This window comes from Thermobia domestica, chromosome 3, assembly GCF_964235325.1.
Source record: "Thermobia domestica chromosome 3, izTheDome1.hap1.1, whole genome shotgun sequence".
Lineage (NCBI taxonomy): Eukaryota > Metazoa > Arthropoda > Insecta > Zygentoma > Lepismatidae > Thermobia > Thermobia domestica.
In genome coordinates this window covers 26062009-26075189 of record NC_137456.1, presented here as the reverse complement: position 1 = coordinate 26075189, position 13181 = coordinate 26062009, and the positions used below count along the sequence as shown (strand labels likewise).

General features: G+C 36.1%; 1 protein-coding gene across 1 annotated transcript in view; it reads right to left on the bottom strand.

Annotated features, from left to right (window-relative positions):
• unc-13-4A (BAI1 associated protein 3) overlaps nucleotides 1-13181 on the bottom strand; it is a 766749-nt gene that overhangs the window by 95300 nt on the left and 658268 nt on the right. Inside the window, exon 9 of the mRNA XM_081750562.1 lies at nucleotides 4514-4717. Within this exon, the coding sequence (XP_081606688.1) occupies nucleotides 4514-4717 (204 nt within the window). The remainder of the gene's footprint in view (nucleotides 1-4513; nucleotides 4718-13181) is intronic.

The following is a 13181-nucleotide window of genomic DNA, read 5'->3' as shown; positions in this document are numbered from 1 at the left end:
TTTTGTTTATGTAATATAGTGGACATATTCGATGCTTCATTTATAATTTCATGTTCGTATCGTATACGGAGTAAGAAAATGTTGTCTTAAAATGGGTCCCCTCGAACGGCGGGGAGCTTCCTTGGGAAAGCATTTGCCCTCTCCCTCCTCAAGTTACGGCCCTGTCACTTATCACATACTAGGCTGGTAGCCAGCCCAAAAATCTAGAGGAAGCCCGGTAGAAGTTTGGGAGGGAATCCCGATCCAAACGTATAGTTAATCATCATATTATAGCTCATATTATATTATAGAAATTGGCGACTAGAAATTTAGAACTGGCGACCAGTGTTCAGTAGGAATGGTTTCTGCCTGAACTCACAGGGCAGCGCATTTTCTATTTCGTAAGAAAATAGTTGTCACTGAGTGAGAGAACACGGAATGTGAAGTCTTTCTTTGTCAAACCAAAGGCCGTTTTTTTTTGGGGGGGGGGACATCTCAATTTGTACGTGAGAGAAACTGGAGACCATTATTTTTGGATTGGCGAGTGCGTCTGACTTTGAAATTTTGCACCCTGTTATAGTTCATTTGCAAGCGTACTGTGAAAATTTTAGGGGACTAGCACAATAAAATTTAGAGGGGCCCGCCCCCCTAGACCCCATGGATAAGGGCCTGTCGCATATTAATATGATGTAGACCTGTCATTAATTTTTATGTCAATTATATATTGTGGATCTCCAAATTTTTTGTGGCAACAAATCTTTCGCGGAGAACATCATCAAATATCGCGTGTGGAAATGCTATGTTTTCATACAAATATACAAATATCTCTTTAAGTATATTACTTCATTAACAGATAATCATTTTTAAACATATTTTCTTTACCGGTCTAAGGTGACACCAAATCAGTTGCAAACACTGCTCAACCTTCTATCACATTTAGTGACGTCATATTGTGTGGTGCTCTGGTTTTGTCAACTTAAGATCTCCCGGAAAAACGAGGCAAGTCCAGTGTTGCCAGATCTACTGATTTTGCAGGAGATCTCCTGCTTTTTCTACGTTCTACTGATCTAGTGCGAAAGAAAATGAAAAGTGAACAATCTCCTGGTTTTTCCTTACTTCGAAAAGTTGAAGAAATATATTATTATTAATATTGGATTTTCAATGTTTCCTCACATTAAAAGATGAAATTTATCTCTTATAATACACAAAGCTCTGTAGAGCATATAGTTAGAGAGCTTTACTGTATATAATATGAATCCAAAGAATACAACTCCACGTCATCTTCTATATGCATTATGGTTAGCGTTTTTATGACTTTCTGTAAGATTTACAAGTAAGTGTTGTTTAGATTGGGACTTGGGTTGGAAGAGTGGCTTAGATCATTTCTCCACGATCGTCAGCAAGAAATCGTCTTACGCCACGATCACATGTGAGTGTACCATATAGCTAGGTTATCGCTACGTGCATGAAAAGACATTTTTCCATTTCACTACGTTTTACTTCACACACGTATGTATGAAATAATATTACTATAAATCGGGACTTTCCCTCTTCATTTGTTCAACGTGGTTCATCGGAAATGAATTATGGACTGCTTGTTTTGATTACTGCCCCCTTAATAATGGCAAATTTTATTGCACCCCCCGGATTTACATTCAAATGCCACCACTGTATGTGTCTACTGCTTTCTCCTGTTTTTTATCTTCGAATCTCCTGCTTTTCCAACTGATTGGTCTGGCAACAGTGGGAAGTCAAGAAATGGTCGAAAATGAGTTAACAGCAGAACAATGCAAGGGCGCCCATCAGGGGGGCAAGGTGGGGCGCTTGCCCCACTTTAGAGGAAATTGTGCTTCGGAAGATCGAAAACCCAATAGATATTTTAGAATAGTTACCGCAAAATTTGAGACTACATTTGAAATGTCGCTTATACTTGCCCCCCCCCCTTGGAAACTACAACATGGGCGCCCTTGTAACTATGTAGCCTGAAAGGTGTACTTTGCATGAACTAAATCCCACAGTAAGAATGAGGTTTGTCACTAAGAAATTTAATGCTAAAGATTTCTCCCACAAGGAAAAAAGCAGGTAAGTCAGTGGAAAACAGGGCAATTGTGTAAAGTTATAAAATAAACTGACTTGCCTCCCTTTCCCCCCTGTAGTTTTCAATTCAGATCAATAACAAGTCAGAGCAAGAATACAGTGATAAGTTTAAGCACACTGTGCTTGGATAGCCGTTTTTTTTTTTTTTTTTGAAAGTGATACTTTCTTTTTTTAAAATGACCATTTGTACCATTTGTAAAAGACATTGAATTATTTCCGTTCTTTAAGTCATTAATTGAAATTGTGTCATAATAATAAAATATTTTATAATTAAATATTTGACATGCCATGGTATTTAACTTAATACCAAACCTGGTTCTCATAATACATAGATTTGGTCTGCCTCAAACCAATTTCTTTCATTATAATACCTCGTATACAAATTGTAATATGTAAACTTCAAGAAGAATTAGAAGTGAACAACAATGACGTAGCGAATTCTCGAAGCAAATTCCAAACTACAATGAGCAGGGCTTGATTCAAATCAAATTCCACAGAAAACTGTAATATTAGTGCAACATTCCACGGAACGAGCACACAGGAATGCTGGGAAATACCTTGAGAAGTAGTAGTGGAATTTTACTTGCCTTAAAGAAATGAAAAGAAATGAAAAAGAAACTGCAAACACTTTTAAGATTTTGTCGGAACTGAAGTTATGTTAGAAAGTCACAGATGTTTGGTGTATTTGTATGTTGGGAAAGAAAATCACAATATTACGAAAGTATATTTTTACTTCAAGCTATGTTTTGTATTAGTATATAAGTTTTTATTTATACAGGAACTATAAAATATTTTGTCAGCAGGGACAGTACAGTAAGAGTAGCGAGAATCAGTGGTGCAGTAATAGAGCGCTCTCCTCTGGTGCGAAATGTCCCTAGTTCGATCCATTCGCTTGTGATGGACATTGTGTAGATTTTCTTGGTGTTCTCCAACAGTATTGCCAATTTAGCTATTTTGACCCTAAGTCTAGATTTTTTTTCACATGGGTCTAGCTTCATCTTGAATCATTTAAGGATGTGGAGTTTTGATAACTCATCTGGCGCGAAATCAGTGGAATAAATTATTTTTCTCTTACGTGTAAGAAAGTTAATAGTAATATGTACGACAATAAAGACTAAATGCGTTGGCAACATTTAATCAACGTTGAAAGATGATATAGTGTATTACTATGTTTACACCTTTCTCTCCCCCCGTAAATCTCTCGATCAATATCACCCATAGATTTAGTACATTGATACTAGGCGTGGCACAAACACCATCTAGTCGACCCCAAACTCATCGAAATTTTATTTTATGGAGCAGCACTAAAAAGTGGTAAGCTCTACGCAGTGGTTTAGTTGGAAAAATATTTATCGGAACGGCTAAAATGCATATAATATTCTTTTAAACATTATATTACATTTTCAACACCTGCACTGCACTACAATGTAACATTAATGATGTTGTCTTTTCTTGAATAAAAAAACATCGAAGCAGAGTTATTTACAAAGTGAAATTTTTGTGGTGGAATTTTGTGCAAATTGTGTTTACCTGGGATCATGTTAGTAATTGCAGATCCTGGAAGTCTCTGGCGTGTATCCTTCTTTGGACACAACAGTATCTCACAAATAATTTCATGGATACAGAACGGAATAGTTTGTTGCTGACGGTTTTGTTGTACAGTATGCAAGAATTGACAAAAACCGTTAGGAACGTGTGAAATACCTCTTTATCAAAAATGCTGCCGTCACTTTTGCCAAATTTCTCTTCCAAATTGAGGCGCATGACATGACCCAAAAAGATTTTGCTCGCCATTTTTACCGTAAAACAACATATATAGCGCTTTCAGACTGATACCAACAGAACAGTAAGGAGCAGTTGTGTATAATATATTGATAAAATTACTACCTATGAGAAATTCAATGAATGATTCAAAATATGAATCAAAAGCAATCAAGTAAAATTTGAATGTAAACACGTATTTATACGTGATCCATAGCCTACAGAAGTTCAGCCACTCCATATAAATACATGATTACCATTCAAAGTGTTAAATAGAAAACTTACCGAAGTACAACTTAGAATGCAAGTTCCTTAATTGATTGTTAATATAAAGAAATTCAATCAATGCTGTTTTTTTAAAATATAACACCTCAGATAATCCAGATAGATAATGGGTGTTTGGATAGCGAGATACAAACTTCAAGTAGTTTATAGAATTGTCGCATAGGTGGCATAAACCAATAAGGGCTATCAACTGGGGCTATGTACAAAAAAATGTATACTGGAAAAACTTAATATTTTCAATATTTTTAAAAGTATGTATACAATAGTTATAAAAGTTCCTTGATACTATGTAATGAGTATGGTTAGTTTTACATTAGCGCCATCTGTACGTAAATTCTACCAAATTCTTGAAACTGTCCAAATAGCATTGTGCATCGACGATAGCACTCACCTTGAATCTGGTTATTTCGTGTCCTATAAATAGGACATGTAAGCGTTCTTGTTGTCTAATCTCGGACCAATTATCTTCCTCTGATTGTCCTCTATCTTCTCGCGTGGACAGCCACAGTTTCAGGCGAATTCTTCCTTGAATGTTGGATCTTTGAGTGCGAGCTTCCAACTTGTACCAGCAGTCTAGACCAGTGGACGGGATGTCCTACAATAAACCAAAATAAATCAATCGATATGAACAGCTTTTTACATAGTTTCAAAAGTTAATTTGGTACCTAAAGGACAGAAGTACGTTGAAAAGAAAGTGCACAATCTTAGAGCAGAACGTGAAAAGAAAATAACACACAGTGCACCTTTTGGCATCTGATAGCTACATTGTCAAATTAGTACTAGAATATCAGCAGAATGCGATCTTCGATAATATAGGGTTTGATTGAGAAAAGTGCATATAATATCACGTAACGTGAGAATAACCTAGCGCATAGAGCGGCATCTGTTGGCGCCTGGTAGCCACATCACTATACTAATACAAGAATGTGCGCAGAATATGACCTTCGAGAATACGCGGGTTGACTGAGAAAAGCCGTTAATCTCGCATAACGTGAAAATTACGTAGATCATACAGCGTACATGGTAACGTGAGTAAAACATCGTACTGAGTGACGCTGTTACCACCTGGTACATACGAGGGAGTATCAAAAACTAAGGTTACCAAGCCGATATTCCTGGAGTTTCCTCTGTTATTGAGGGATGAGAAGTGTACAGTAATTGTAATACATGGAGTTGGCAACTGTGTAAAGTTTCAGGCACCCGCCACCTACAGCTCTAGTTGTAGGTAAAACAAATGGCGACTCGTTTCGAAAACTGGCCTCGCGAAGAAGTCCGCTCAGTTGTTCGATTTCTGAGGGCGAAACGTGTAACCGCGGCTACAATTCACTGGCAGTTGGTGGAGGTTTACGGAGAGACTGTAATGTCTCGCCAGTAAGTCACAGAATGGTGTCGAAAGTTTGCGGCTCGTAGAGAAAACGTCACTGGTGAGGAGTGCATACAGTTCGCGTGGAGGAGCTGAGTCAGGACAACAGGAGGATCACGTTACGATATCTGATGGCAAAATTGGGAGTGTCGTTCGGAAACACCTAGGAGGCCCTCGCTTCGCTTCAGACGAGGAGGTGAAAAGTTGGTGACAACGCTGAACAAACAAGGACAGCATTTTTACCAGGAGGGAGTCTTCAAACTCATCCCACGATGCGACAGTTGCCTTAACTGATATGGAAATTATGTAGAAAAACAACCTAATGTATGTACTATATGTTGACTGTATTGATTGTATGAAATATATACACGTTTCACTCCAAGCGTTGTAACCTTACTTTCCGATTATCCCTCGTTCATAACCACACTAATTCACTAATCTTCACAGAATATGACCTTTCGAAAATACGTTAGTTGAAAGAAAAAAGTGCGTGATCTCACGTAACATGAGAATAAACTAGCGTACAGAGCAGCACTATTATAATTTGGTAGCTACATCCGCACAAGAATGCCCTCAGAATATGACCCTCAAAAATACGTAGGGTGGTAGAAAAAGCCATAATCTGACGTAACATGAAAACAAAACAGATAGATGTCCAACTTCAAAATACATTTATTTTCTGCAAATTAACTTATGTTTAACTTGGCCACTTCTGAATGGAGCCGATTGTAGCCAGCAAAGACAAATTTTACTGTATCAGGGAAATATTCCTGAAGTTTCTCAGCGCATGTTTGAAATACTGCATGTACGTACAATATATAGTTAAATTCTTCTTTTTCTTATATCTAAACAACAACAACAACAATTAACGCATTGACAAAATCAAAAAGTTAACTCCCCTTTGAGTTTGTGGAACTGAAAGCAATGTGGTTGTTGGAAGAAGCAACAGACAGAAAAAAAAAAAAAATCGTACACACTTTGTAGGTGTAACTTGTGTGACGCTTTAGTATCCGGTATCCAATTGAAGTTAAACTAGCTGTCACAGCTGTTAAGGAAGTAATTTCACGGATAATTTACCGCCAACTTATGCGTAAATGTCCGCAAGCAATGTTTTCTATATAACTGTCTCAACTCGATCACAGATAGAGCATTATTTTATATATTTTTTTCTTTCAAATGTTGAGTTTCTATTTTCAGCTGTATGAATTAAAAAAGTACAGATGATAACAAAAAAATATAAAATATAATACAACTTTTATTTACATTCATCTTTCAATTTAACGTCCCATTAGACTAAGGGAAACGGATGATTTAGGCAAGTGAATGATGATGGAAGATTTGGTAGAATGAGAATGTAGGAGGGAGGGGGAATTCCCGAGAAAACCTAGGATACCACCACAAACTTATTTAGTCGGGGATCGAACCAGGTATCCCGCGTACTAAAGGCAGGAGCTCTACTACTGAGCCACCGTGCTCTCTACTACTGACGTTGTGTCTTGCTTACAGGCCTGGTGTCGGGGTGGGTATGACTCAGGTGGTGGGTCACACTGAGGTTGACACACATCTTATCAGTGGCGGATTCAGGGGGGATCGGGGCGATTGCCCCCCCCCAGAAGGGGAAACTTTCTCATGTTATATATATATATATAAATAAAAACCCATCCCAGGGTTTGGACCTCTTAAAGGTAGCTCTAAGTAGCAGTATTCCAACCTACCGCCCGCCCCCCAGAAGTCCGTCCTGGATCCGCCCCTGCATCTTATTGACCCATGTTCAAATGACATACCTGGAACAATCAATCCGCTTTTTCTCTTATAAATAGCTGTTGTATTTACTGAACGAAACAGATTTGTTTTGTAAATACCCTATATATACACACACTATAGGCTCCATGATCGCTGAACTTCCGGACGTGCAAATATTAATCATACTAAGGTAAAAGCGTAGTTTACAGAAATGATATTACATTTTGTTGACATGTCCTGATTTTCACATCAAACTTAATTGGAAATAGTAATTAAGAGCTATATGTTATTACATATGTTCTCAGAGTATGATTAATACATATCAATGGAACTGCCGCATAACCAGGATCGTTTATAGACGTTATAATGTGTGTGTGTGGGGGGGCGTTTTGTTATAAACCTCTTCGTTTATTGACTTAATGCGGACGCGAACTCTGACCTTATACACACTGCGTGACTAATTGTTACACTCCTTCTCCTTTTTTTGTATTTTCTCGTTAACATTGTCATCTGACCCCTATAAAAGACTCATAATTCACGGGTTCAATCAACTTCTTGTTGACAAAGAAGTGACAGATTATTTGTGTCAAAGCACATGCAGTGTTCAATAGGCAGCGGAACTGTTTTCATAATTGTATAGACTTCTTGAGAAAGAACAAACCACTTCTATATTCATAGGATGGGATATTTAAAAACAATTGACCATTTTAGACTTCCACACTATGCTATGTATAAGTATGGGAAACCTTGTAGAACGCCTGCGCCGGTCCGTTTGTCAGTCAGTCGACAACAGACTTGCCAACCATACGATAATTTACCGTAATATACGATAATTTAGCCTAAATGCTATATGATAATGCCCTTGTGATAGTAAGCGAATATACGATAATTTAAGCCTTAGTACGATATACGATAATGCCCTTGTTATAATAGACGAATATACGATAATTTAATGCCTTAATACGATATACGATAATGCCTTTGTGATAATAGACGAATATACGATAATTTAAGCCTTAATACGATATACGATAATGCCCTTGTGATAATAGGCGAATATACGATAATTTAATGCCTTAGTGCGATATACGATAATGCCTTTGTGATAATAGACGAATATACGATAATTTAAGCCTTAATACGATATACGATAATGCCCTTGCGATAATAGACGAATATACGATAATTTAAGCCTTAATACGATATACGATAATGCCCTTGTGATAATAGACGAATATACGATAATTTAAGCCTTAATACGATATACGATAATGCCCTTGTGATAATAGACGAATATACGATAATTTAAGCCTTAATACGATATACGATAATGCCCTTGCGATAATAGGCGAATATACGATAATTTAAGCCTTAATACGATATACGATAATGCCCTTGCGATAATAGACGAATATACGATAATTTAAGCCTTAATACGATATACGATAATGCCCTTGCGATAATAGACGAATATACGATAATTTAAGCCTTAATACGATATACGATAATGCCCTTGTGATAATAGACGAACATACGATAATTTAAGCCTTAATACGATATACGATAATGCCCTTACGATAATAGACGAATATACGATAATTTAAGCCTTAATACGATATACGATAATGCCCTTGTGATAATAGACGAATATACGATAATTTAAGCCTTAATACGATATACGATAATGCCCTTGTGATAATAGGCGAATATACGATAATTTAAGCCTTAATACGATATACGATAATGCTCTTGTGATAATAGACGAATATACGATAATTTAAGCCTTAATACGATATACGATAATGCTCTTGTGATAATAGACGAATATACGATAATTTAAGCCTTAATACGATATACGATAATGCCCTTGTGATAATAGACGAATACACGATAATTTAAGCCTTAGTACGATATACGATAATGCCCTTGTGATAATAGACGAATATACGATAATTTAAGCCTTAATACGATATACGATAATGCCCTTGTGATAATAGACGAATATACGATAATTTAAGCCTTAATACGATATACGATAATGCCCTTGCGATAATAGACGAACATACGATAATTTAAGCCTTAATACGATATACGATAATGCCCTTGTGATAATAGACGAATATACGATAATTTAAGCCTTAATACGATATACGATAATGCCCTTGTGATAATAGACGAATACACGATAATTTAAGCCTTAGTACGATATACGATAATGCCCTTGTGATAATAGACGAATATACGATAATTTAAGCCTTAATACGATATACGATAATGCCCTTGTGATAATAGACGAATATACGATAATTTAAGCCTTAATACGATATACGATAATGCCCTTGTGATAATAGACGAATACACGATAATTTAAGCCTTAATACGATATACGATAATGCCCTTGTGATAATAGGCGAATATACGATAATTTAATGCCTTAGTGCGATATACGATAATGCCTTTGTGATAATAGACGAATATACGATAATTTAAGCCTTAATACGATATACGGTAATGCCCTTGAGATAATAGGCGAATATACGATAATTTTAGAACGCACATTTTTTTTTTGTAGTTTTTGAATGTGCTCATAAATTGTAGATGTGCATTAAAAAAACACACACACACTGTACTTTTTAGCAATCATTCCCGCTAAAATAAATCAATAACGATTTGAAAATTGGCAAATGGCAACCTTGCATCTATTCTTTAATTTCAATTATATTGTTGTTGTCACAGTAGTGTTAATAAGGATGCTGAGGACAGTGACGCGGATTTGGAGTTCGAAACTGAAGATTTTATTAGATAAGTTTATTATATATTATTGCTATTATTATTATTATTAGTATACTTGTTTCTACAATTATCACTTGCATAACGAATATACGATGATTTTAAAGTCGAAAATCGATAATTTTGTACTCTAAGGTTGGCAACTCTGATCAACAGATTTCAAAGCAAAAACTGTCAGAGATAGGGAGAAACGATTTTGTTAATCGATTCAGCGTCCCAAGAATAAGTTTAATCTTCTTTCTTAATCCTCTATTCAAACCGGAAGTGGTAGAAATCGATCATTTCCGGTTTAAATATTGGTCTCATAGGCCAAACATGCTAGTTGATTGCGAGAAACAATTTCTTGGCTTCCAGTCAACGTTTAAAGAATATACACAACCTTAACCTTTATCTGCCTACTAAATCGGAAATTGAAGAATCTAATTTTCATTTCCGGTCTCAGTGCTGATCCCCATAAAGCTACAAAGGATAATTTTGGTTGGATCATTGTGTTTCTTACATATAGAAACAGGTTTTGTCATGTTTTTTTTTTTTTTGGGGGGGGGGGTATGGAAATAGTCACGCATATATGCAACTATAAGACGAAAGGACAGCTATTGTAATTACGAAACATTTACTAAATGGATTGGACTAGAATTCTTCATTTATGGGAGGAGCCAAGAGGGGGGTCCGGAACCCCCCTTCCTTTCGAGACCAGAAATGAAAAAAATTAAGGAAGGATGAAACAAAATAAAATGAGAAAAAGAAGGATCAGAGTTAAAAATAAGCTTCAGGAAGCTTTTGGTTACTCTTTTTATGAGGAGATTTGTATTACTTGCAATACATGGTGGCGAAGTGAGCGAGATATCCTGGAAGAGTCTGGATATTTGAAATTTCTAGAAAAGTTACCGATTTTTCAGAATTTCTAGTCAGGAAGATTTCAAGCTTCGGAAAGCATAGTGCCGTTCTGTAACAGCGTGGACATTTTTTATCATAATTTTTCGTCATCGTAAACCTTGCAGTATCAAACATGTTATTTCAAAAACAATTTTCTACTGCTCCTTTAACCTGTCATTTGGAACAGGCAGTAGCTGACGGAATAATAAAAACAAAAATTTATGTGGAAAGAATGTTCTATTAGCATTTGATTCAACAGAGAAAATAATGCAGATATTGTAAAATATTTTACAAGACATTATTGAAATATTTTATACATTATTGAAGTACTTTTCATAATAGTGAATATGTACATTTTACAATAGTTGAGGTCATAATGAAAGGAAAATTGTTATATTTGAATAAACAGAGGAAGGACGTAAATATTGTATAATCTTTATCAATATATTTTTTATTATTATTATTTTACTCGAGATTTCTTCATAGTTTGTTATTGAAACACTTACCAACATAGCCTCATTTTAATGTCCTAACAAACCAATATATGTTGATAGTAAAGTAGTTTAGATTAATCGAGCTCCTGGGCCTTTAGAATTTCATGTCACACCCCCCTAACCCGTTACGAAATCCTGGCTAAACGAACCAATAAAATAGATTAGTATTCCAGTAAAATAGATTAGAATGATCAAGCCCCTGGTATGATGACCACAGTATTTCATGTCACGGACTCCCCCCCCCCCTTCACGAAATCTTGGCTACGTGCCTGGGAAGAACATTTCTATTTACACTGCCAAAGCACTTTTCTTATCAACGATTTGGACTGTAATACTTGGGTTTTTCCGTTTTTCGGGTAATGTCCGGCCAATTTCCCTTCGTGACCATTCTATTCGAATGATTTTACGACATGCGTTTAGTCTGTATGAACAGCTTACAAACCGCCAGCTCTAGCAATATGTTCATCTATAGCATAACTGGGCTAAAGCAAAGAAATCGCTCTCTCCAATTTCACCGGGCTAAGTTCAGTGTATCAAGTAAATATTGTATTTTCTTTTACCGAGCACGATGTATCGACAAGGATGGATTGAAAAGTTCGTGGCCTGACTAGATAGGAAGCAACTATAGTCAAGTGCTAAAAACTGGATCACTTTCAACAGAAAAAGCTACGACTCAGAATGAAACAACGCAAATAAGTAAATTTCACACTCATACGATAGAAAGGTTCATTACTTATTGAAAACAGAAGTTTTGTTCGTTTCTAATTAAACATTTTTAAAGTGGATCATATGTTCTGCTAAGTGGATCATAACCCAATTCTAACAGCACAGAAATAAAATAAAGAATCTAAATGAATAATAAATGGAAAGCCAAGTGTAATAAGTAGTTCAATCTATTATGACATTATTTCCTAGAATCTACAATCATTGCTTCTTAAGTTTTCCTGAACAAAGCATTGTCCAGAAAGGAATGTCTTTTCTCCTCTGTCACCAACACAGTCACTATGGAACCACGTGTTGCGCAAGCTGCATTGGATCATTTCTTCTTAAGCTTTTCTGAAGCAAAGCACTTTCCACAAAGGAATGTCTTTTTTCCTCGGGCACCAACACAGTCTTCCTCGGACACCATGAACTTCTGACCACGGATCTTCCTAGCCCATACCAAGAACTATTAGTGGAGAAAGGGGGAATATGAAATTAAATACGCTTATCCGTTTGTTATCTAGCATGTAGTGCGAAAATGTTTTTATGTGTAGTAAAATTGATCCACATTTTATTAAGAAGAGAAGGGTGTTTTTTTCTACTAAAAATAACACTAAGTCCTGACATTTTTAATTACGAATCCATACAACTGATCAAAATTGTAACAAATAAACTATATTTTTAAAATGAAAATATTTGTGTTTTGCAAGAGAAACAAATGATTTCTACTGATCTACTTTATGGGACCTTTCTATCAATGAACCTGTTTACAAAACAATTCAAGATCGGGTTTACAAGACGTAACTTTCCACATAACAGTCAGCTGTCAGCAGCTAACGAGAAAGGCGAGGCGTCACTGAATTTCATCAATTGTTGCAGAATGGTTATCTTAATGAACAACCAAAATATGGTTCAATTTGAGTAAAAAATACTTACAGCAGAACCTTATGTTTTTCTTCTAGTGTTCTTTCGAAAGCCACTTTTGTTCTAACAATGGACGCCAAAACATTCTTTCCGATTCCTATGTGACAGACACCACCATGCACACACTTCCAACGGAGGTTTTCACTCAAATGGCCTGAACGCTTCGA